This window comes from Nerophis ophidion, linkage group LG01 (genome assembly GCF_033978795.1).
Source record: "Nerophis ophidion isolate RoL-2023_Sa linkage group LG01, RoL_Noph_v1.0, whole genome shotgun sequence".
Taxonomy (NCBI): Eukaryota; Metazoa; Chordata; class Actinopteri; order Syngnathiformes; family Syngnathidae; genus Nerophis; species Nerophis ophidion.
The window spans coordinates 90,484,873-90,510,527 of record NC_084611.1 but is presented as its reverse complement, the minus strand read 5'-3'; the positions used below and the strand labels follow the sequence as shown (position 1 = coordinate 90,510,527).

At 45.0% G+C, this 25,655-nt stretch overlaps 1 protein-coding gene and 1 long non-coding RNA gene across 2 annotated transcripts; one reads left to right on the top strand and one right to left on the bottom strand.

The window, feature by feature from the left end:
- Nucleotides 1-2,843: 2,843 nt before the first annotated feature.
- LOC133561953 (uncharacterized) lies at nt 2,844-19,819 on the bottom strand. The gene is made up of 6 exons (XR_009808806.1): nt 19,028-19,819; nt 18,720-18,917; nt 18,400-18,514; nt 12,645-12,956; nt 12,396-12,522; nt 2,844-3,398 (listed from the first exon to the last, which is right to left on the bottom strand). It is a non-coding gene; the product is annotated as an uncharacterized LOC133561953 (long non-coding RNA).
- gpr179 (G protein-coupled receptor 179) lies at nt 4,092-23,977 on the top strand. The gene is made up of 11 exons (XM_061915665.1): nt 4,092-5,123; nt 7,141-7,249; nt 12,409-12,505; nt 12,578-12,807; nt 12,876-12,944; nt 18,822-18,931; nt 19,038-19,276; nt 19,371-19,509; nt 19,581-19,683; nt 19,750-19,890; nt 20,111-23,977. The coding sequence occupies exons 1-11, from the start codon at nt 4,261-4,263 to the stop codon at nt 23,423-23,425; spliced, it is 5,415 nt and encodes a 1,804-aa protein (XP_061771649.1). The 5' UTR covers nt 4,092-4,260; the 3' UTR covers nt 23,426-23,977.
- Nucleotides 23,978-25,655: the final 1,678 nt, after the last annotated feature.

Genomic DNA, 25,655 nt, shown 5'->3' with positions numbered 1-25,655 from the left:
TCTTGAACAAGAAGACAACACATATTCATTAAAGAGATTAACAAAATTAAATAAAGTCTAAAATGTGTGCAATTTAGGTTTTTTATTATTTTGAGGGATTCCAAATGCGATTCAAAATAGTTTTTATGAATTATGGATATGGAAATTTGCAAGATACAATACAGCGTTGGCGTCATCGTCCTCATGTAAACTGTACTATACCGTAGTAAAAATGTATTGTAAGTACTTTTACTTCATACTCATTGTGTAAACTGTATTGTACTGTAGAAAAAAATGTATTAAAATCATTTTTACTTTATAGTCTACATGTAAACTGTATTGTACTGTAGAAAAAAAATGTATTAAAATCATTTTTACTTTATAGTCTATATGTAAACTGTACTGTACTGTAGTAAAAATGTATATAAGGTCTTTTTTACTTCATAGTCTATATGTAAACTGTACTGTACCGTAGTAAAAAAAAATGTATTAAAATCATTTTTACTTTATAGTCTATATGTAAACTGTATTGTACTGTAGAAAAAAAAATGTATTAAAATCCTTTTTACTTTATAGTCTATATGTAAACTGTATTGTACTGTAGAAAAAAATATATTAAAATCATTTTTACTTTATAGTCTATATGTAAACTGTATTGTACTGTAGAAAAAAATGTATTAAAATCATTTTTACTTCATAGTCTATATGTAAACTGTACTGTACTGTAGTAAAAATGTATATAAGGTCTTTTTTACTTCATAGTCTATATGTAAACTGTACTGTACCGTGGTAAAAAAAATGTATTAAAATCATTTTTACTTTATAGTCTATATGTAAACTGTATTGTACTGTAGAAAAAAAATGTATTAAAATCATTTTTACTTTATAGTCTATATGTAAACTGTATTGTACTGTAGAAAAAAATGTATTAAAATCATTTTTACTTTATAGTCTATATGTGAACTGTATTGTACTGTAGAAAAAAAATGTATTAAAATCATTTTTACTTTATAGTCTATATGTAAACTGTATTGTACTGTAGAAAAAAATGTATTAAAATCATTTTTACTTTATAGTCTATATGTGAACTGTATTGTACTGTTGAAAAAAATTTATTAAAATAATTTTTTACTTCATAGTCTATATGTAAACTGTACTTTACTGTAGTAAAAATGTATATAAGGTATTTTTTACTTCATAGTCTATATGTAAACTGTACTGTACCATAGTAAAAAATGTATTAAAAGTAATTTTACATCATAGTCTATTATTATTTTTTTCTCTTTTTTTTTTCTTTTTTTTTCACAAGTGAAGTAATATTACGGCAATAATCCAGGGGAATTTGCGTTTTTTGTTTGTTTAATTGGCACATTATTATTTTTATTTATTTATTTTATTTTATTTATTTCGGCAATCTTCACATAAAACAAAGAACAAAAAAAGAAAAAAAAAACACTCATTTGAGCAATGATTGAGCCGAAAGGGTGTAGGTTGAAGCAACACTTATATAAACCTACCCCATCACAACAAGAACAAGGTTCAAAATATATAAAATCTAAAACATGCTTCACTTATATTACTTTTTTTTTTAAAAAACAATATATAAGCAACATATATGTAGCACACGTCTCATATACACAGTTTAACATTTAAATCAAACATATACATTTGTACACTTATATATATATATTATATACACAATTTGTTTAAATTCCATATAAAGTGGTAATATATACATTTTAATATAACCTATATGTATAATTATGAAATCATAAATTGTATTTATATACATATTATATATTATTGTCTTTCTAAAACAATGTTTGCTCTTCTTTCTTATATTTACTAATGATAAATGATTTAAAAAGCTTTTTAAACTGGTTTATGTTGGTGCTGTGTTTTATTTCATCCTTTAAACAGTTCCATATTTTAACTGTACTGTACTAAAAATGTTGCAGGACTGTAAGTATTTTTTTTTAACGCAGCATTCTTCTGGGTTGTTTTCAATACCAAAATGTAAGTATTGCTTTTATTTCTTAGCTCAAATACAAATCCTGAACATAATGTGGGCTTCAAAATAAGAGTACTTCCTTTAAAATATCCTGTTCAATGTCCAAATCAGGGGTCACCAACCTTTTAGAAACCAAGAGCTAGTTCTTGGGTACTGATTAATAATGCCAAGGGCTACCAGTTTGATACACACTTCAATAAATTGCCAGAAATAGCCAATTTGCTCAATTTACCTTTAATAAATAAATCTATATATATCAAAAAATGGAAATTTCTGTCTGTCTTTCCGTCGTACATTTTTTTTCCTGTTATGGACGGTTTTTTGTAGAGAATAAATGATGAAAAAAACACTTAATTGAACGGTTTAAAAGAGGAGAAAGCAGGAAAAAAAATCAAAATCAAATTTTAAAACATAGTTTATCTTCAAATTCGCCTCTTTAAAATTCAAAATTCAACCGAAAAAAATGAAGAGAAAAACTAGCTCATTTGAATCTTTTTGAAAAAAAAAATAAAAAAAGAATTTATGGAACATCATTAGTAATTTTTCCTGATTAATATTGATTTTAGAATTTTGATGACATGTTTTAAATAGGTTAAAATCCACTTTGAAATAAGATTTGCCAGAATAATTTTTTTTCTATTTTAATCATAAGTTTGAAGAAATATTTCACAAATATTCTTTGTCCAAAAAACAGAAGCTAAAATGAAGAATTAAATTAAAATGTATTTATTATTCTTTCCAATAATAAAAAAATAAAAAAACTTGAACATTGATTTAAGTTGTCAGGAAAGAAGAGGAAGGAATTTAAAAGGTAAAAAGTTGTGTTTAAAAATCCTAAAATCATTTTTAAAATTGTCTTTCTGAAAGTTATAAGAAGCAAAGTAAAAAAATAAATGAATTTATTTAAACAAGTGAAGACCAAGTCTTTCAAATATTTTCTTGGATTTTCTAATTCTATTTGAGTTTTGTCTCTCTTAGAATTAAAAATGTCCAGCAAAGCGAGACCAGCTTGCTAGTAAATAAATAAAGTTTAAAAAATAGAGGCAGCTCACTGGTAAGTGCTGCTATTTGAGCTATTTTTAGAACAGGCCAGCGGGCGACTCATCTGGTCCTTATGGGCACTTTTACATAGTGAAACCCAATATCTGAGTTCCATTTAAACCAGAGTGGGTGGGCACTGGGAGCAGGTGGGTAAAAGAGTCTTGCCCAAGGACACAACGGCAGTGACTAGGAATCGAACCTGGAACTCTAAAGTTGCTGGTACGGCCACTCTACCAAGTGAGCTATGCCGTGTGTGTATGTGTGTGTGTGTGTGTGTGAGATCAGAATAACCTGCAGGCCTCGATCTTCATGCGAGGTCAAAGGTCAGCTGCGTTACCATGGCAACACTCTTCCACCAGTCTTGTCCCTATAATAATTACAACACATCAAAAAAAAAAGTGTATGAGCACCTCATATAAGTCATTTTAATATGACTTCCTGCCTTCAAAATAAAGTCACTTCATCATCTTTTAGCCTGTTACGCTTCGAAATCGTTTTTTTTTTTGTTTTTTTTTACCCAGCATGCATCATCATTACCGGCGTGTGTGAGGAGAAAGGCGGCCGTTGCCGTGGTTACCAAACGCGGGTTTCTTGCGTGCATCACACCTCCCGGCTGCTCGCGCCTCTTTTTATTTTCTTAGCGCGTCGCGCTCGTTACTTTCCTGTTCACACACACTTGACATGGCCGTGACAAAAGTGTGTGTGTGTGTGTGTGTGTGTGTGTGAGCAGTAATAGCGCATCCAGCAGGTCTTTATGTAGGATGCACTAATCCCAAATGCTGCAGAGCTTAAACCTCATTTCTCACACACACACACACACACACACACACACACACACACACACACACACACACACACACACACACACACACACACACACACACACACACACACACACACACACACACACACAGCAGATGCCCCACTCTCATCACTTTTCATAAATGGAGACAAGGAGCGAGGGGGGGTGAGGAAAGGGGGCGGAGTCAGGCAGGAAAGGGGGCGGAGTCAGGCAGGAGGACGGAGGAGCGCCGGCGTGGTCCACCATTGGAGCGACAGATCTGCGAGCTGCAGGAGGAAAAAAAGAAGAAGAAGTTTTTGGTCGGGACCAGTTCTGATGGCGTGCTGGTCTCGGAGGGTCCGAGGAGCGTCCCGCCGCCGCGATGCTGAGACGTGAAGCTTCGCTGAGGAGCGTGGTCATGTGACCTCTAGGGCGAGAAGGTTCCAGAATGTTTCCCGTGTGGCTCCTCCTGCTGGCCTGGCCGGTCAGCGCCCAGGTGACCGTGCCGGGAGGAGACGCGAGCAAGGAGGACTCGCTCGGCAACTCCACCGGCCCCGCAGACGCCGAAGGGGCCGGGGGCGCCGCCAACGCCTCGCAAGCCCCGCCAGAGGACGACTGGAGCCCGGCGGAGGACTTCCTGTACACCGGAGATTCGTCCGCTGTGGAGGCGGCGCGCTGCTCGCGGGCCTTCAGCCCGGCGGGTCGGTCCGGGCCGCTTCCGGACAGCTTCGGCGCCCCCTTGAAGCCGGCGCTGGACGCTCTGGCCAACACGGCCAACTTCCTGAACATGATCTTCCAGGCCAGCGACCTGCGGGAGAGTTCGGTCCAGGAGGACATGGAGTGGTACCACGCCCTGGTCCGCGCCCTGCTGCAGGCCGACGGGCTGGTCCGGCGGGCCCTGCTCACCTTCGACTGCGACCCCGCCAGCCCGGCGCCGCAGCTGGTGCTTCGCGCCAGCCGGGGTCTGGCAACCAAGGTGCCGGCCATTGTGCTGCAGGACCTGTCCAAGACCTGGGACCGCCTGCACCCGCCGCCGCCCGCCCCCGACGACGGCTGGTTCCGCCGCTTCAAATTCCCGGAGTCTGGCGCGGTCCAGCCCGCCCTGTCCAAGAGGGTGCTCCTCAATGACCTCAGCACCTTGGACACACCCAAGTGGGGGCGGGGCGACAGCTACGTGACCAATGGTAGCGCCGTCCGCTGGGCCGGCGCCCCCTACCTGGACTGCCGGGATGGCCGCTTTGTGCCCAGGTGGATGCTCACCTTGTCCACATCCTTCTATGGACTCAAGCCGGACCTGACTCCCGAATTCAGGTAGGACACCTTGATGATGTCACACACCGACCCCTAACTGAACTCAAGTATTGGGACAGAACCAGGAAGTAAAAACCAAGTGTAGTGAGCTCACAACTGGCACGCTAATTGCTACGCTAACTGCTAAATGACAACTGGCACGCTAATTGCTACGCTAACTGCTAAATGACAACTGGCACGCTAATTGCTACGCTAACTGCTAAATGACAACTGGCACGCTAATTGCTACACTAACTGCTACGCTAACTGCTAAATGACAACTGGCACGCTAATTGCTACGCTAACTGGTAAATGACAACTGGCACGCTAATTGGTACACTAACTGCTAAATGACAACTGGCACGCTAATTGCTACACCAACTGCTACGCTAATTGCTACGCTAACTGCTAAATGACAACTGGCACGCTAATTGCTACACTAACTGCTAAATGACAACTGGCACGCTAATTGCTATGCTGACTGCTATGCTAACTGCTAAATGACAACTGGCATGCTAATTGCTACACTAACTGCTAAATGACAACTGGCACGCTAATTGCTACACTAACTGCTAAATGACAACTGGCACGCTAATTGCTGCACTAACTGCTAAATGACAACTGGCACGCTAATTGCTACACTAACTGCTAAATGACAACTGGCACGCTAATTGCTACACTAACTGCTAAATGACAACTGGCACGCTAATTGCTACACTAACTGCTAAATGACAACTGGCACACTAATTGCTACACTAACTGCTAAATGACAACTGGCACGCTAATTGCTAAACTAACTGCTAAATGACAACTGGCACGCTAATTGCTACACTAACTGCTAGATGACAACTGGCACGCTAATTGCTACACTAACTGCTACGCTAACTGCTAAATGACAACTGGCACGCTAATTGCTACACCAACTGCTAAATGACAACTGGCACGCTAATTGCTACACTAACTGCTAGATGACAACTGGCACGCAAATTGCTACACTAACTGCTACGCTAACTGCTAAATGACAACTGGCACGCTAATTGCTACACTAACTGCTAAATGACAACTGGCACGCTAATTGCTACACTAACTGCTAAATGACAACTGGCACGCTAATTGCTACACTAACTGCTACGCTAACTGCTATATGACAACTGGCACGCTAATTGCTACGCTAACTGCTAAATGACAACTGGCACGCTAATTGCTACACTAACAGCTAAATGACAACTGGCATGCTAATTGCTACACTAACTGCTACGCTAACTGCTAAATGGCAACTGGCATGCTAATTGCTACACTAACTGCTAAATGACAACTGGCACGCTAATTGCTACACTAACTGCTAAATGACAACTGGCACCCTTATTGCTACACTAACTGCTAAATGACAACTGGCACGCTAATTGCTACACTAACTGCTACGCTAACTGCTAAATGACAACTGGCATGCTAATTGCTACACTAACTGCTAAATGACAACTGGCACGCTAATTGCTACACTAACTGCTAAATGACAACTGGCACGCTAATTGCTACACTAACTGCTAAATGACAACTGGCACGCTAATCGCTAGCTGACAACTAGTGCACCAATCTCTAACTGACCATTGGCACGCTAATCACTAGCTGACAACCAGTGCACTAATCGCTAGCAGATAGTTAGCATGCTACTCACTAGCTGACAACAGACATCCTGATTGCTAACTAGCACACTAGATGCTAACTGACCTTTGGGACGCTAATGGCTAGCAGACAACTGACATGTTAATCAATAGACGACAACTGGTGCTCTAATCGCTAACTGAAAAATTAGCCTGCTAATCACTAGCTGACCATTGGCACGCTAATTGCTAGCTGATAACTGGTGCACTAATCGCTAGCTGAAAATGATCTCGCTAATTTCATCAACTATTCCCCCTTGCAGTACCTATGCCGACCCCCCAGGGGGCCACGGACCATGTGATGGAGTCAAATCTTCTTCATAATTCACACGCCCATTGGATTATGTGTCCCAATACTTTTGTCCTTGTGTGCACAGGGGCGTGGTCCGTGTGGACGTGGACATCCAGGACGTGGACCTGGACCAGTGTGCCACAGGGGACGGCTGGTTCGCCGACACGCACCAGTGCAACCGCACCAGCATGGAGGTAGGGGGGGCGTGGCCTAAGACAGTTACCATGGAAACAGTACGTGTGTGTGTGTATGTGTGTGTGTGTGGGACATCCACTCTCGCTTCCAGTCCAGCTCCTCGCCCTCTCTCTGCTATTTAGGCCCCAGATCCCCCAAATCCAGCGGGCACCTTTTGTGGCGTCCTGCCGGCCTTAGCGGCCAGAAAGCCGGTTGTGGATCAGCGTGAAGTCCTGGTCACCTTCTCAGCTTCCTGTCCTTCTGGTAGCACTTTAGCATCTCTTTTTGCTGCCATGCTAGCAGCAAAGGTGTCCAAACAGGATTTGTGCATACTTTTGTCATTTTCCGACACTTATGTTCGTTAAGTACGACTGTCGCTAGGGCCCGAGATTACAGCCTGAGCAGTTTTTTATTGAATCATTAGGGCCCGAGATTAGGGACTGAGCAGTCTTTCACTGTATAATTACAGCCCGAGCAGCTTTTTATTGTATCATTAGGGCCCAAGACTACAAGCCTGAGCAGCCTTTTACCGTTTTATTAGGGCCCGAGATTAAGACCCGAGGAGCCTTTTACTGTATCATTATGGCCCAAGACTACAGCCTGAGCAGTCTTTTACTGTATCAATAGGGCCCGAGACTACTTCCTGAGCAGCCTTTTACTGTTTTATTAGGGCCCCAGACTAGGGCCTGAGCAGCCTTTTACTGTATCATTATGGCCCAAGACTACAGCCTGAGCAGTCTTTTACTGTATCAATAGGGCCCGAGACTACTTCCTGAGCAGCCTTTTACTGTTTTATTAGGGCCCCAGACTATGACCTGAGCAGCCTTTTAATGTCACTTTAGGGCCCAAGATTTCGGCCCGAGCAGCCTTTTACCGTGTTATTAGGGCCCGAGCTGCCTTTTACTGTATCATTAGGGCCCAAGACTACAGTCTGAGCAGCCTTTCACTGTATCAATAGGGCCCGAGACAACGGCCTGAGTAGCCTTTTACTGTTTTATTAGGGCCCCAGGTTACGGCCTGAGCAGCCCTTTACTGTATCAATAGGGCCCGAGACAACGGCCTGAGCAGTCTTTTACTGTATCAATAGGGCCCAAGACTACTTCCTGAGCAGCCTTTTACTGTTTTATTAGGGCCCCAGACTAGGGCCTGAGCAGCCTTTTACTGTATCATCAGGGCCCGAGATCACAGCCCAAGATCACGGCCCGAGCAGCCCTTTACTGTATTATTAGGGCCCAAGATCACGGCCCGATCAGCCTTTTACTGTATCATCAGGGCCCGAGCTGCCTTTTACTGTATCAATAGGGCCCGAGACTATGACCTGAGCAGCCTTTTAATGTCACTTTAGGGCCCAAGATTTCGGCCCGAGCAGCCTTTTACCGTGTTATTAGGGCCCGAGCTGCCTTTTACTGTATCATTAGGGCCCAAGACTACAGTCTGAGCAGCCTTTCACTGTATCAATAGGGCCCGAGACAACGGCCTGAGTAGCCTTTTACTGTTTTATTAGGGCCCCAGGTTACGGCCTTGGCAGCCCTTTACTGTATCAATAGGGCCTGAGACATCGGCCTGAGCAGCCTTTTACTGTTTTATTAGGGCCCCAGGTTATGGCCTGAGCAGCCCTTTACTGTATCAATAGGGCCCGAAACAACGGCCCGAGCAGCCTTTTACTGTTTTATTAGGGCCCCAGGTTACGGCCTGAGCAGCCCTTTACTGTATCATTAGGGCCCGGGATTTCGGCCAGAGCAGCCTTTTACCGTTTTATTAAGGCCCGAGACTATGACCTCAGAAGCCTTTTAATGTCTCTTTAGGGCCCAAGATTTCGGGCCGAGCAGCCTTTTACCGTGTTATTAGGGCCCGAGCTGCCTTTTACTGTATCATTAGGGCCCAAGACTACAGTCCGAGCAGCCTTTCACTGTATCAATAGGGCCCGAGACAACGGCCCGAGTAGCCTTTTACTGTTTTATTAGGCCCCCAGATTACAGCCTCAGCAGCCCTTTACTGTATCATTAGGGCCTGGGATTTCGTCCAGAGCAGCCTTTTACCGTTTTATTAAGGCCCGAGACTATGACCTGAGAAGCTTTTTAATGTCCCTTTAGGGCCCAAGATTTCGGGCCGGGCAGCCTTTTACTGTGTTATTAGGGCCCGAGATTACGGCCCGAGCAGCATTTTACCGTGCTACTAGGGCCCGAGATTAGAGCCCATGCAGCCTTTTACCATGTTATTAGGGCCTGAAATCATGGCCTGAGCACCCTTTTACTGTTTAATTCGGACCCGAGATCACGGCCCGAGCAACCTTTTACTGTATCATTAAGGCCCAAGATTACGGCCCGATCAGATTTTACCGTGCTACTAGGGCCCGAGATTAGGGCCCATGCAGCCTTTTACCATGTTATTAGGGCCTGAGATCATGGCCTGAGCAGCCTTTTACTGTATCATTTGGACACGAGATCACGGGCCGAGCAACCTTTTACTGTATCATTAGGGCCCAAGATTAGGGCCCGACCAGCCTTTTACTGTCTCATTGGGCCCGAGATTACGGCCTGAGCAGCCTTTTACTGTATCACTAGGGCCCGAGATTTTCACCAGTTTCTGGAGTGAGTTTATAAACAAAAAATGAGACGTCGTCATGGCGACGCCTCCCTCAGCATCAGCATCATCCGTGGTTTAGAGCGAGCCAGTTTGTGAACGTTTTGCACCATCTGGTTTGTGTCAAGTGACTGCAAGCATCAACTTCCGACCCCAAACATGACTGCTGGTGTTGTTGTTGACGTGTTGTGTTGTCTTTAAGTGGAAAACGTTGGCACACCCTCGCCTTAAAGGAACACACACACACACATACACACACACACACACACAATGGGGTGTACACAGTTGATGTAAACAGGCATGAACACAGATGCACGTAGCATGAACTTCTCTATAATCCATATCACTCGAATGCTCAGCCTGCGCCATTAGACCTATCTGCATTTGATACAGGCCTCTGTGTGTGTGTGTGTGTGTGTGTGTGTGTGTGTGTGTGTGTGTGTGTGTGTGTGTGTGTGTGTGTGTGTGTGTGTGTGTGTGCTGATGGATGAGATTTCTCCAGAAAAAGGATAAAAGACTCAGTGATGGTTTTATGTGTCCATTTAGCTTTTAACTTAGATTAACACACGAGCCATGCAAGTGTAAGTGTGTCAGTGTGTGTGTGTGTTGAGTGTGTGTGTGTGTGTGTGCGTGTGTGTGTGTGTGTGTGTGTGAACGTGACCTCCTTTCTAATCTTTATTTATTTATTCCGGTAACACCAGAAGAACACACTCTGAGGCAGCCGTTTGTTGTTTTAAACGTTGTTAGCGTCAAACGTGTGTGTGTGTGTGTGTGTGTGTGTGTGTGTGTGTGTGTGTGTGTGTGTGTGTGTGTGCCTGGCTACCAGGAAGTCAGTAAGGAAGACAACCTGGCTATTTCGACTTTAGTAAAGAAGTTAGCCTGGCTACCATGAAATTAGCAAAGGAATGAGCCTGGCTACTAGGAAGTTAGTAAGGAAGTGAAACTGGTTACCAGGAAATTAGTAAGGAAGTTGGTCTGGCTACTAAGACTTTAGCACAGAATTTAGCTTGGTTACCATGAAGTTAGTGAGGAAGTTAACCTGCCTACCAGGAAGTTAGTAAGGAAGACAGACTGGCTCTTACGAGGTTAGCTAAGAAGTTAGCCTGGCTACCAGGAAGTTAGTAAGGAAGTAAACCTGGCTATTACGAAATCAGCAAAGAAGTTAGCTTGGCTACTAGGAAGTCAATAAGGAAGTTAAACTGGTTACCAGGAAGTTAGTAAGGAAGTTGGCCTTGCTACCAAGAAGTTAACAAGGAAGTTGTCATAGCTACCAGGAAGTGAACAAGGATGTAGACCTGGCTAACAGGAAATTAACAAAGAAGTTGTCCTGGCTACCAGGAAGTTAAAAAGGAAGTTGTCATAGCTACCAGGAAGTGAACAAGAAACTTGTCATAGCTACCAGGAAGTGAACAAGGAAATGTCCTGGCTATTAGGAAGTTAAAGAAGTTTTCCTGGCTACCAGGAAATTAACAAGGAAGTTGTCATAGCTACTGGGGAGTGAATAAGGAAGTTGTCCTGGCTACCAGGAAGTTGAGAAGGAAGATGTTTTGGCTACCAGGAAGTTAACAAAGAAGTTGTCCTGTCTAACAGGAAATTAAAAAGAAAGTTGTCATAGCTACCAGGAAGTGAACAAGGAAGTTGTCATAGCTACCAGGAAGTGAACAAGGAAGTTGTCATAGCTACCAGGAAGTGAACAAGGAAGTTGTCATAGCTACCAGGAAGTGAACAAGGAAGTTGTCATCGCTACCAGGAAGTTAACAAGGAAGTTGTCATAGCTACCAGGAAGTTAACAAGGAAGTAGTCATAGCTACCAGGAAGTGAACAAAGAAATTGACGTGGCTACCAGGAAATTAACAAGAAAGTTGTCATAGCTACCAGGAAGTGAACAAGGAAATTGTTGTAGCTACCAGGAAATTAACAAGAAAGTTGTCATAGCTACCAGGAAGTGAACAAGGAAGTTGACCTGGCTACCAGGAAGTGAACAAGGAAATTGTCGTAGCTACCAGGAAATTAACAAGAAAGTTTTCATAGCTACCAGGAAGTAAACAAGGAAGTTGTCATAGCTACCAGGAAGTAAACAAGGAAATTGTCGTAGCTACCAGGAAGTGAACAAGGAAATTGTCATAGCTACCAGGAAATTAACAAGAAATTTGTCAGAACTACCAGGAAGTGAACAAGGAAGTTGACCTGGCTACCAGGAAGCGAACAAGGAAATTGTCGTAGCTACCAGGAAATTAACAAGAAAGTTTTCATAGCTACCAGGAAGTGAACAAGGAAATTGTTGTATCTACCAGGAAATTAACAAGAAAGTTTTCATCGCTACCAGGAAGTGAACAAGGAAATTGTTGTATCTACCAGGAAATTAACAAGAAAGTTGTCATAGCTACCAGGAAGTGAACAAGGAAATTGTTGTATCTACCAGGAAGTGAACAAGGAAGTTGTCCTGCCTAACAGGAAGTTGCTAGAAAGTTTGCCAAATGGTACCTATGTGCACAGCTACTCTTGTGTGCACAACTATTGTCAGCAAACAATATTTAGCAGTAGATGTAAAAACCAGATTGTCATTGAAAAAGGTGCTCTTACTTCCTGCCTGCAGTGCGTGCCAATCAAGGGGCGGGGCTTCCGTCTGGGTCAGTACTGTTGTCGCTGCACAGAAGGATACTACAACCCTGACGCCACCGATCCAGACGCAGGTACCTCCACAAGATGGCTGCGGAGAACAAGAAGGTGACCGTGACAATGAATCTGCCTTCCTGACCACGCAGATGGCGGCGGCGGCGGCGGCGGCGTGAACGCCAGCGAGAGCGGGGGGTGTTACCCGTCCATGCCCACCTGTTTGCCGTGTTGGCCGGACTGCAGGCGCTGCCAGGACGGCGCCCCCTGCCGGGTGCAGGAGGACTGGCTGCTGAGGGCGGGCGTGCTGGCTGTCCAGGGGACCTTCATGGCGCTCGTCTTCATCAGCATGCTGGCGGCTTACCGCCATCGCCGTAGCAGGGTGAGTGGGCGGGCCTGCGAGCTAACAGGCTAACATGCTAACGTGATGGCGTCTCGTGTCCCGCTCAGAGGATCCGGGCGTCCGGTCTGCTGCTGCTGGAGATCATCTTGTTCGGCTCGCTGCTCCTCTACTTCCCCGTAAGTGTTGATCTTCGACAAACACACAAAGCAGACCACTTGGATTAGTTAGTTAGTTAGTTAACTAACTAACTAACTAACTAACTAACTAACTAGTTAGTTAGTTAGTTAGTTAGTTAGCACAGGGTTAACCAGATTCAACAGAGTAATGGCTGTCACTTGGCACTCAGCATCAAGGGTTGGAATTGGGGGTTAAATCAGCAAAAATGATTCCCGGGCGCGGCCACAGCTGCTGCTCACTGCTCCCCTCACCTCCCAGGGGGTGATGAAGGGTGGTGGGTCGAATGCAGAGGATAATTTCGCCACACCTAGTGTGTGAATCATTGGTACTTTAACTTTAACTTAACATGGCCTGTTTTGGTGCAAGTCCAGGTATGGGTTACGATTACAATTATGGGTCACACATTCACACACTGACGGAGGGAGCTGCCATGCAAGGCGTTAACCACCACTCATCAGGAGCAAGGGTGAAGTGTCTTGCTCAAGGACACAACGGACGTGACAAGGTCGGTAGTAGGTGGGGACCGAACCGGGAAACCTCAGGGTGCTAAAGGACAGAATTTCTGTCACGGCCCCTTAAGGGACAGAGTTTAAGGGACAGAGTTTTTGTCACAGTCCCCCCTACCCCCAAGAGACAATTTTTGTCAAGAAGCCAAAAGTTTGTCACGCCCCCCAAGGGACAGAATTTAAGGGACAGAATTTCTGTCACGGCCCCTTAAGGTACAGAATTATAAGGAACAGAAATTTTGTCAGAGCCCCCTACAGAGGGACACATTTTTTCAAGCACTCCCCGCCCCCTTTTAGGGACAGAATTTAAGGGACTCATTTTTTTCAAACCCTCCCAAAGGACAACAGTTTTATCACCCAGCCAAACTTTCTGTCACACCCCGCCCCAAGGGACAGAATTTAAGGGCCAGAATTTTTTCCACGCCCCCTTAAGGGACGGAAATTTTGTCAAGTCCCCCCAAGGGACAACATTTTTATCACCCAGCCAAACTTTGTCAGGCACCCCCACTCCAAAGGGACATAATTTAAGGGCCAGAATTTCTGTCCCGGCCCCTTAAGGGACAGAATTGATGGGACAGAATTTTTGTCAAGAAAGGGACATTTTTATCACCCAGCCAAACTTTCTGTCACACCCCCGCCAAGGGGTAGAATTTAGGGGACAGGATTTCTGTCACGCCCCCTTTAAACGACAGACTTTTTATAACAGCCCCCCCCAAGGGACAATTTTTGTCAAGCAGCCAAAACTTTGTCACGCCCCCCCAAGGGACAGAATTTAAGGGACAGAATTTCTGTCACGCCCCCTTAAGGGACAGAATATTTGTAACAGCCCCCCCCCAGGCGACAATTTTTTGTCAAGCAGCCAAAACTTTGTCACGCCCCCCAGGGGATAGAATTTAAGGGACAGAATTTCTGTCACGGCTCCTTAAGGGACAGAATATAAGGGACAGAATTTTTGTCACAGCCACCGCCCCAAGGGACAGCATTTCTGTCACGCCCCCTTAAGAAGACTGAATTCAAGGGACGGAATTTTTGTCTCCCCCACCCCAAGGGACAACATTTTTATCATGCCAAACTTTCTGTCACGCCCCCCTAAGGGACAGAATTGAAGGGACAGAATTTCTGTCACGCCCTCCTCCCCAAAGGACAACATTTATGTCACACCCCCTAAAGGGACATAATTTAAGCCATTTTTGTCAATCCCCCAACAGACATAATTTTTGTCTACCCCCCGAGGGACAACATTCTTATCACCCAGCCAAACTTTCTGTCACGCCCCCCTAAGGGACAGAATTTAAGGGACAGAATTTCTGTCACGGCCCCTTAAGGGACAGAGTTTAAGGGACAGAATTTTTGTCACAGCCCCCCCCCCCAAGGAACTATTTTTTTAAGCAGCCAAAACTTTGTCACGCCCCCCCAAGGGACAGAATTTCTGTCACGCTCCTCCCAAGGGACAACATTTTTATCACGCCAAACTTTCTGTCATGCACCCCTAAGGGACAGAATTTCTGTCACGCCCCTCCCAAGGGACAGAACTTCTGTCATGCCCCCTTAAGGGACAGAATTTTTGTAACAATCCCCCCCTCCAGGGGACAATTTTTTGTCAAGCAGCCAATACTTTGTTACGCCCCCCAGGGGACAGAATTTAAGGGACAGAATTTCTGTCACGGCCCCTTAAGGGACAGAATATAAGGGACAGAACTTTTGTCACAGCCACCGCCCCAAGGGACAGCATTTCTGTCACGCCCCCCTTAAGGGACAGAATATAAGGGACATAATTTTTGTAACAGGCCCCCCCCCCCAAGGAACTATTTTTGTCAAGCAGCCAAAACTTTGTCATGTCCCCCTCCAAGGGACAGAATTTAAGGGACAGAATTTCTGTCACGCCCCCTTAAGGGACAGAATTTTTGTAACAGCCCCCCCCACAGGTGACAATTTTTTGTCAAGCAGCCAAAACTTTGTCACGCCCCCCAAGGGACAGAATTTAAGGGACAGAATTTCTGTCACGGCTCCTTAAGGGACAGAATATAAGGGACAGAATTTTTGTCACAGCCACCGCCCCAAGGGACAGCATTTCTGTCACGCCCCCTTAAGAGGACTGAATTTAAGGGACAGAATTTTTGTCTCCCCCACCCCAAGGGACAACATTTTTATCACACCAAACTTTCTGTCACGTCCCTCCAAGGGACAGAATTTAAGGGACGGAATTTCTGTCACGCCCCCCTCCCCAAAGGACAACATTTATGTCACACCCCCTAAAGGGACATAATTTAAGCCATTTTTGTCAATCCCCCAACAGACATAATTTTTGTCTACCCCCCGAGGGACAACATTCTTATCACCCAGCCAAACTTTCTGTCATGCCCCCCAAGGGACAGAATCTAAGGGACAGAATTTCTGTCACAGCCCCTTAAGGAACAGAATTTTTGTCACAGTCCCCCCACCAAGGGACAGAATTTCTGTCACGGCCCCTTAAGGTACAGAATACAATGAACAGAAATTTTGTCAGAGCCCCCCCCGAAAGGACACAATTTTTCAAGCCCCCCCCCCCCCTCCCCCCCTTTAGGGACAGAATTTAAGGGACTCATTTTTTTCAAACCCTCCCAAAGGACAACAGTTTTATCACCCAGCCAAACTTTCTGTCACGCCCCCCCACAAGGGACAGAATTTAAGGGACAGAATTTCTGTCACGGCCCCTTAAGGGACAGAATATGAGGGACAGAATTTTTGTCACAGCCACCGCCCCAAGGGACAGCATTTCTGTCACGCCCCCTTAAGAGGACTGAATTTAAGGGACAGAATTTTTGTCTCCCCCACCCCAAGGGACAACATTTTTATCACACCAAACTTTCTGTCACGTCCCTCCAAGGGACAGAATTTAAGGGACGGAATTTCTGTCACGCCCTCCTCCCCAAAGGACAACATTTAAGTCACACCCCCTAAAGGGACATAATTTAAGCCATTTTTGTCAATCCCCCAACAGACATAATTTTTGTCTACCCCCCGAGGGATAACATTCTTATCACCCAGCCAAACTTTCTGTCACGCCCCCCTAAGGGACAGAATTTAAGGGACAGAATTTCTGTCACGGCCCCTTAAGGGACAGAGTTTAAGGGACAGAATTTTTGTCACAGTCCCCCCCCCCGCCAAGGGACAATTTTTGTCAAGAATCCAAAAGTTTGTCACGCCCCCCAAGGGACAGAATTTAAGGGGAAGAATTTCTGTCACGGCCCCTTAAGGTACAGAATATAATGAACAGAAATTTTGTCAGAGCCCCCCCTTTAGGGACAGAATTTAGGGACATTTTTATTTTTTAAATGACAGAATTTCCGTCACAACCCCTCAAGGGACAGAATTTAAGGGACATAATTTTTGTCACAGCCCCCGGGACAATTTTTGTCAAGCCCTCCAAAGGGACAACATTTTTATCACCCAGCCAAACTTTCTGTCACACCCCCGCCAAGGGGCAGAATTTAAGGGACAGGATTTCTGTCACGCCCCCTTTATTTGACAAACTTTTTGTAACAGCCCCCCCAAGGGACAATTTTTGTCAAGCAGCCAAAACTTTGTCACAAGGGACAGAATTTAAAGGACAGAATCTCTGTCACGCTCCTCCCAAGGGACAACATCTTTATCACGCCAAACTTTCTGTCACGCCCCCCTAAGGGACAGAATTTAAGGGACAGAATTTCTGTCACGCCCCTCTCAAGGGACAGAATTTCGGTCACGCCTCCATAAGGGACAGAATTTTTGTAACAGCCCCTCCACCCCCAGGGGACAATTTTTTGTCAAGCAGCCAAAACTTTGTCATGCCCCCCAAGGGACAGAATTTAAAGGGACAGAATTTCTGTCACGGCCCCTTAAGGGACAGAATATAAGGGACAGAATTTTTGTCACAGCCACCGCCCCAAGGGACAGCATTTCTGTCACGCCCCCTTAAGAGGACTGAATTTAAGGGACAGAATTTATGTCACGCTCCTCCCAAGAGACAACATTTTTATCACGCCAAACTTTCTGTCACGCCCCCCTAAGGGACAGAATTTAAGGGACAGAATTTCTGTCACGCCCCTCCCAAGGGACAGAATTTAAGGGACGGAAATTCTGTCATGCCCCCTTAAGGGACAGAATTTTTGTAACAACCCCCCTCCAGGCGACAATTTTTTGTCAAGCAGCCAAAACTTTGTCACGCCCCCCAGGGGACAGAATTTAAGGGACAGAATTTCTGTCACAGCTCCTTAAGGGACAGATTATAAGGGACAGAATTTTTGTCCCTTACAGCATTTCTGTCACGCCCCCTTAAGAGGACTGAATTTAAGGGACAGAATTTTTGTCTCCCCCACCCCAAGGGACAACATTTTTATCATGCCAAACTTTCTGTCACGTCCCTCCAAGGGACAGAATTTAAGGGACAGAATTTCTGTCACGCCCCTCCCAAGGGACAGAATTTAAGGGACGGAATTTCTGTCATGCCCCCTTAAGGGACAGAATTTTTGTAACAACCCCCCCCCTCCAGGGGACAATTTTTTGTCAAGCAGCCAATACTTTGTCACGCCCCTCAAGGGACAGAATTTCTGTCACGGCCCCTTAAGGTACAGAATATAATGAACAGAAATTTTGTCAGAGCCCCCCCCCCGAAGGGACAAAATTTTTCGGTTAGTAAATAGAAAAGTTTTTCAAGGACGGTAAATCCAGGTTCCACTGTATTGTCTTTTAGGACAACAAAACCAATTTTTTCCAGTGCAATCTCAGCCAAAGTGGAGGGTGGCTTCATCTCAGCCACTCAGAGAACTTCCCACTGTCGCGCATAAACCTCAACTTGCTTTTCAGCACAGGACCACCATTTGCGCTGATTAAAAGCTGCCATTTTTAATGCACGCTGTGTGTGTGTGTGTGTGTGTGTGTGTTCACCGGGAGCAGCTTTATGAACACAATGATGTGTGCGTGCACTCACACGTTGGCCTTTTAGCTGATGCTCTCATCCCGAATGTGCTCTAATTCCTGGATTACAGTCGTCCGCCGACTGCTGTTGGACATGATGTTTCCTGGTGGACCCAGGCAAAGTCTGCCTGTTGGAGCGCAAGGACAGGACATTTGGATTCCAATTCTTATTTAGTGTACAATCATTCATCATCACCATCATTTCAGTCTTTGACTTCACTAATCAGTCGTGACAAAGTAAGGAAAGTCAGACATGTTTCCTAACAAGTCACAAATCCACAATATGTCAGGTTTTAAGTGGAGTTAAGCTCCAGAGTGTGTCCACCATCTTACCTCAGTTTTGCATGAAGCATACTGTCATTCTTCCAAAGGGGTGGGGTGTCGTTCAGTCGGCTGCGACATGTCACTACAAGTTTTCCATCTGGGCCTCTGCAGGTCTTCATCCTGTACTTCAGGCCCAGTACCTTCAGGTGTATCCTTCTTCGCTGGGTCCGAATGTTGGGTTTCTCCATCGTCTACGGAACGCTCACCCTGAAGATGTACAGGTGAGATGACGTGTAGGGTTCAACACTTGGTCTGGTCGTATAGAACAAAAATAACGATTGACATGAATACCGTAGAGGTCAGCAAGGGACTTTTACCTCTTTGCAGGGTGCTGAAAGTGTTCCTATCCCGCACAGCCCAAAGGGTCCCGTACATGTCCAGCCTCCACCTACTGAGGATTCTGGGAGTGATGCTGATGACGGTCAGTTGGTTCCTGTGCGCCTGGACAGTGGGGGTTCTGCAGAACCGCGACCGGAACATTCCAGTGTTTGTGACAGGCAGCACATCAGAGGGCCAGGACTTCAACCTGTGCTACCTGGACCGCTGGGACTACATGATGGCGGTTGGTGAGTGACTGTGACAGCTAAACAATTAAGAATGTGTCCCTATGTCCAAGCAGAGATATCTGTTGGGATTAACGGGACTATGCTACTACCACAGCTGAGCTCCTGTTCCTGTGCTGGGGAAGCTCCCTGTGGACCGCAGTCCGGCCGGTGCCCTCAGCCTTCCACGAGCCTCGTTACATGGGCATCGCTATCCACAACGAGCTGCTTCTTTCCACCATGTTCCACCTGTGCAGGTTAACGACTAGCTAAGTTCAATTAGAAGGATCCTTGGAGAAGTCATATGGTATGTTGTGTTCTCCCTCAGGTTCACGTTTCCTTCTCTGCATCCTGATTGGATGCTTCTGCTCTCCTTCGCACACACCCATGTGACCATCACTGTGACGCTCGCGCTACTCTTCATCCCAAAGGTAAACATCTCGGTGTATTCTCCCGTTAGTCATCCTGCAGCGTCACGTTTTGCCCGCGTGTTGCAGTTTCTGTACATGAGCAAACCTGGCAGAGAGGAAATTGCTGCTGAGGTGTACGAAGATGAGGTGGACTTGCGGCGGTCTTATCTCAACAGCAGCTTCCGCTCTGCTTGGAGCGAGCGCAGTGTGGACCCTGACGACTTTCGGGTAAACCTTCCTGTCCCCTCAAAACAAACGTATCATTTCGCACCAGGGCTTCATTTCAAAGATGTCTAAGACATTCATGGGAAGTCATTCCAATCATAAACATTTGACCTCTCTCCACCCTTTATCTTTTCTCTACTTCTTTAAAAGTGTGTCATACCTCTCCTCTGACGTACTGTCTATGTCTGTCCTCTCCCTAATCCCTCCGTCCACGTGGGACCAGGATGAACTGAAGAGGTTGTATTCCCAGTTAGAAGTGAAGAAAGCTAAGAAGATGAGCACAAACAATCCTCACTTGTCAAAGAAGCGAAGTTCTCGATGTGCCTTGGGGAGATCCATCATCAAACGAATTGCTGAAATCCCAGAATCTGTGAGCCGACAGTGCAGTCGGGAGGATAGTAGAAGTGGGAATCACTCTGGGTCTATCAGGATGGCCGCAGACAACTTCAGCATCAGAAGTTCAATAAAGTCTCCATCCCTGTCTCTATGTAAGTCCCAAAGTGATCAGTACTACGTCCGGGAGAGGGAGTCCTCGCGGAACTCGTCTATGCTAATGATCAACACTCTGAAAATATCCTCTCAGAGATCCGAGACAGACTCTTTAGACATCCATCCAGCAGTCTGCAAATCAGTCAGTGCTCAAAATTTGACAATTGACACCAACCTGCTGCACCCTGACCATACCCGGCTTCACAAGTCCTGGAGTCTCACGTCCACTACCAACAATTCTATGGACTTCATGACCAAGGCTACTGGATCCAGGCAGAGCCTCTCCATTGGCGAGCAAACGAGGAGCGCTCTGCAGTCTGAGTCTTTTGACAAAGATGAGGTTTGTCCTTGGGAGGTGAAGCAAGAACAATTTGGGGAAAAAAGCCATAAGCATGTAACCTACGCAAACTCTCAGGATGAAGAGGCGCAGAGTCCAACCTCACCAGTTGCTCTCGTATGTCCCTGGGACCACCTACTGCCTCTGGAAAATAATCTGGCACAAGACAAGGGTGAATCCGAACCCTCCAAGCCACAGGCTCCAGTCTCCGCGAGCGCGCCAGGATCTCCAAGACCCAATGTCAATAAAGATCAGCGTGTCTTTTCTTTCCGAAACACCACAACCAAGTGGCTGTCTGTCAAATCCTTCCTGACTTCCGTGGAATCAGCTAGCAGGACCAGCAAGGATGAAACTTTAAATAGAGAAGATTCCGTATCACAGAAAAGTCAAGAAAGTGGCTCCTTGACATCCAGGTCAGGAGTGCCCAGCAGACATCCAAGTATGGAAAGGAGAACCCTGCAGAAAAGAAGCATGACCACCACAGATGGAAAACCCTGCCTTGTCAAGCAGAATGCCATCAGGCTGTCCTCTGGAGATTCTTCTGACAGGAGTCCAAGAAGGCTGGTCATTGTAAAGTCAGCCATATATCCTGGAGACACAGATGATATTCAAACAGACGGAACATACGAAAACGTCTTTCTATCCAGGCAAAGTAGTAAACGAAGCAGCATCAAATCCTGGGAAACAGCCAGCAACTCAAGAACGCCTTCAACTCACAGAAGAAGAGGAAGCAAAAGGCTTCCTGTTGTCCGAAATGTGTCTCAGGCAGACATTTGTCCATGGGACGGAGTCAGTGTTTTACAGCAATCTGAGGGCTCCAAGAAGCAGCATAGCATTAAAGCAGACATCGATTCAAATGTGTGTCCTTGGGAGTCTCACCAACAAGACACGGTTAAAAGACAAGAAAGCAGCCGTCCTGACGTTTGTCCCTGGAAGTCCCAAGATGTTCCTGCGACTTCTTACGCCGCCTCCTCAAAAACACAACTGTCTCTGAAACGTTCTGCAGACGTTTGTCCCTGGGAGACAGCAGAAATACCCTTACCAATAATTAAACAAGACAGTGAGTATGCAAATGTCTGTCCTTGGGACGTTCAAGACGTTGCCGACGTTGTATATGAGAACCTAAATTCAATCGAGACCAAAGGATCGCTGAAGGTGCCCTCAAGAAAAGAAGCAATGAAAGCTGCAGTATATCCTGATGTGTCAGATCAGGGAAACCTTAACCCCGCTAAATCTCCCATGGTGCTTATGGACAGAAAAATGACCAAGACAGAAGAAAGTTGTCCATGGGATTTCCCAGATCCCCCCCATATTATGGAGGATGGTAGTCTTTTGGAAGAGGGCAAGGCGGAAGCAACGAGAGTATTGCCTTCGCAAATTATCATCAAGGCAGACGTCTGTCCCTGGGATAGTGGAATACAAGACACACTAAATGAGCCACAAAAATCTCCTTTATCTTTGGATGTTGCATCCGCTCAAAAGGAGGCTACTAATGTTAGTGTTAATGTATGTCCATGGGACACTGAGCCATCACTATCAGTAAAAATTGACACAATGTCTAAAAATCCCAAAAGACAAGAGACTGCTAAAGCAAATGTATGTCCATGGGAGGTAGAGGAAGAAATGACAGCCATAACAGAAATATCAGGACAGCCAACACAGAGTACAAATTCACGCCAAACCGAAACGCAGAAAGTTCAGGAGAAACAGGACAGTGTTCGATCAGATGTTTGTCCATGGGAGACAGAAGAACACAGAGTAGTGACAAAGCAGGAAAGTTCTCGAGAAAGTGTTTGTCCCTGGGAGACTGAAGAGCCAAAAGTACTGAAAAAGCAGGACAGTGCTAGAACAGATGTTTGTCCTTGGGAGGTGGATGAACCAAAGGCTTTGGTAAAGCAGGACAGTTCTAGAGAGAATATTTGTCCATGGGAAACTGAAAACACAAAGTCTGTAAAGAAGCAAGATAGCACCAGAGGAGATTTTTGTCCCTGGGAGACCGAAGAGCCACAAGTACTAACAAAACAGGACAGTTCTAAAGCAGATGTTTGTCCTTGGGAGGTGGAGGAACCAAAGGCTTTGGTTAAGCAGGACAGTTCTAGAGAGAATATTTGTCCATGGGAAACTGAAAACACAAAGTCTGTAAAGAAGCAAGATAGCACCAGAGGAGATGTTTGTCCCTGGGAGACCCAAGAGCCACAAGTACTGACAAAGCAGGATAGTTCTAAAACAGATGTTTGTCTCTTGGACAAAGCAGGAGCTAATGTTCTCAGGAGAGAGGACAGCTCTCAGGCCAGTGTCTGTCCATGGGACATTGACGACTCAACGGTCCTGCAAAAGCAAGAAAGTGTACATCCAGATGTCTGTCCATGGGAGATAAACGAAACAAGAAGTGTCGAAGACCATTATGTCTCTGGAACCCACGATTATCCTGGTGGTGAGGTCCAGGATCTGCAACCACCAAGCATCCCTTATGAAGTCCCAGAGAACCAAGGTCCGCTCAGCGACGAGCAGGTGGACAGTCCTAAGGGGAGCCTGGCACTGGGTCGCCGTGACGCTTTGTGTCCCTGGGAGATGGTAAGAAGCAGGTCCGGATCGTTCACAGACAACAACTCGGATGTTTTCACCTGGGAGCCTGAGAACATCCCTGAGGAGGACGAGGAGGACGATGCTGAGTGTGCCGCTGAGGCGCTTATATTCCCTCCAGACCTTTGAGCTCTCCTGAGAGCGATAAGACCTTGAGAAACTAGACGGCAGACTTAGACGCTGTACTGTCCCATGCAGAGACAATTTGGTTAGGGAGTGAGCGGATGGACCGAAATTAACTGATTCAACATGTTAATGAAGGACATCAAAGTACAAACCCTGTTTCCATATGAGTTGGGAAATTGTGTTAGATGTAAATATAAACAGAATACAACGATTTGCAAAACCTTTTCAACCCATATTCAATTGAATGCACTACAAAGACAAACTCATAAACTTTATTTTTTTTTGCAAATAATTACCTTAGAATTTCATGGCTGCAACACATGCCAAAGTAGTTGGGAAAGGGCATGTTCACCACTGTGTTACATCACCTTTTCTTTTAACAACACTCAATAAATGTTTGGGAACTGAGGAAACTAATTGTTGAAGCTTGGAAAGTGGAATTCATTCCCATTCTTGTTTTATGTAGAGCTTCAGTCGTTCAACAGTCCGGGGTCGCCGCTGTCGTATTTTACGCTTCATAATGCGCCACACATTTCTGATGGGAGACAGGTCTGGACTGCAGGCGGGCCAGGAAAGTACCCGCACTGTTGTTTTTACAAAGCCACGCTGAATGTGGCTTGGCATTGTCTTGCTGAAATAAGCAGGGGCGTCTATGAAAAAGACAGCGCTTAGATTGCAGCATATGTTGTTCCAAAGCCTGTACGGACCTTTCAGCATTAATGGTGCCTTCCCAGATGTGTAAGTTACCCATGCCTTGGGCACTAAAACACCCCCATACCATCACCTATGCTGGCTTTTGAACTTTGCGTCGATAACAGTCTGGATGGTTCGCTTCCCCTTTTGTCCGGATGACAGGATGTCAAATATTTCCAAAAACAATTTGAAATGTGGACTCGTCAGACCACAGAACACTTTTCTACTTTGCATCACTCCATCTTAGATGATCTCGGGCCCAGAGAAGCCGGCTGCATTTCTGGATGTTGTTGATAAATGGCTTTTGCTTTGCATAGTAGAGCTTTAACGTGCACTTACAGATGTAGCGACCAACTGTATTTAGTGAAAGTGGTTTTCTGAAGTGTTCCTGAGCCCATGTGGTGATATCCTTTAGAGATTGATGTCGGTTTTTTGATACAGTGCTGTCTGAGGGATCAAAGGTCACGGTCATTAGATGTTGGTTTCCGGCCATGCCGCCTACGTGGAGTGATTTCTCCAGATTCTCTTAACCTTTTGATGATTATATGGAGCATAGATGTTGAAATCCCTAAATTTCTTGCAATTGCACTTTTTTGAGAAAGGTTGTTCTTAAACTGTTTGACTATTTGCTCACACAGTTGTGGACAAAGGGGTGTACCTCGCCCCATCCTTTCTTGTGAAGGACTGAGCATTTTTTGGGAAGCTGTTTTTATACCCAATCATGGCCCCCAACTGTTCCCAATTAGCCTGCACACCTGTGGGATGTTCCAAATAAGTGTTTGATGAGCATTACCGAACATTATCAGTATGTATTGCCACCTTTCCCAACTTCTTTGCCATGTGTTGCCGGCATCAAATTCTAAAGTTAATGATTATTTGCAAAAACATAATTAAGTTTATGAGTTTGAACATGAAATATGTTGTCTTTGTAGCACATTCAACTGAATATGGGTTGAAAATGATTTCCAAATCATTGTATTCTGTTTATATTTACATCAAACACAACTCAAATGGAAACATGGTTTGTAGACGGCCGACTTAGACGCTTTACTGTCCCATGCAGAGACAATTTGGTTAGGGAGTGAGCGGATGGACAGAAATGAACTGATTCAACATGTTAATGAAGGACATCAAAGTAGTTTTCACAAAAATGAAGTCCATTTTCTCTTCCTACGTCCTCCCTCCAGTCTACCAGAAGACAAGGCCACAGTCCTGAAGAGCCTAAGTAGTGGTGGCACTGTCCTGATGTTTAAACAACATTAAGAACTCTTTAAAAAGGTGAAGAGCATTATTTAATAAAAAGTTAATTCGATTGTAGATAACTTTTCATTTGCTATCATTTTAATAAACATTTATCAGCGTACAGATGATTATTGTCAATGGCATGTCTGTCTTGGCAAATAAAACTTATAAATGTTGGACATAAGACATCTTTTCAAACACTATGACAGAATCTTCTGATTAGTTATTTGATCGTTGTATTTTTGTACTTCCCAAAGACAGCAATGCAGGACACTCGTGAGAAAAATAAAGCTTAGCA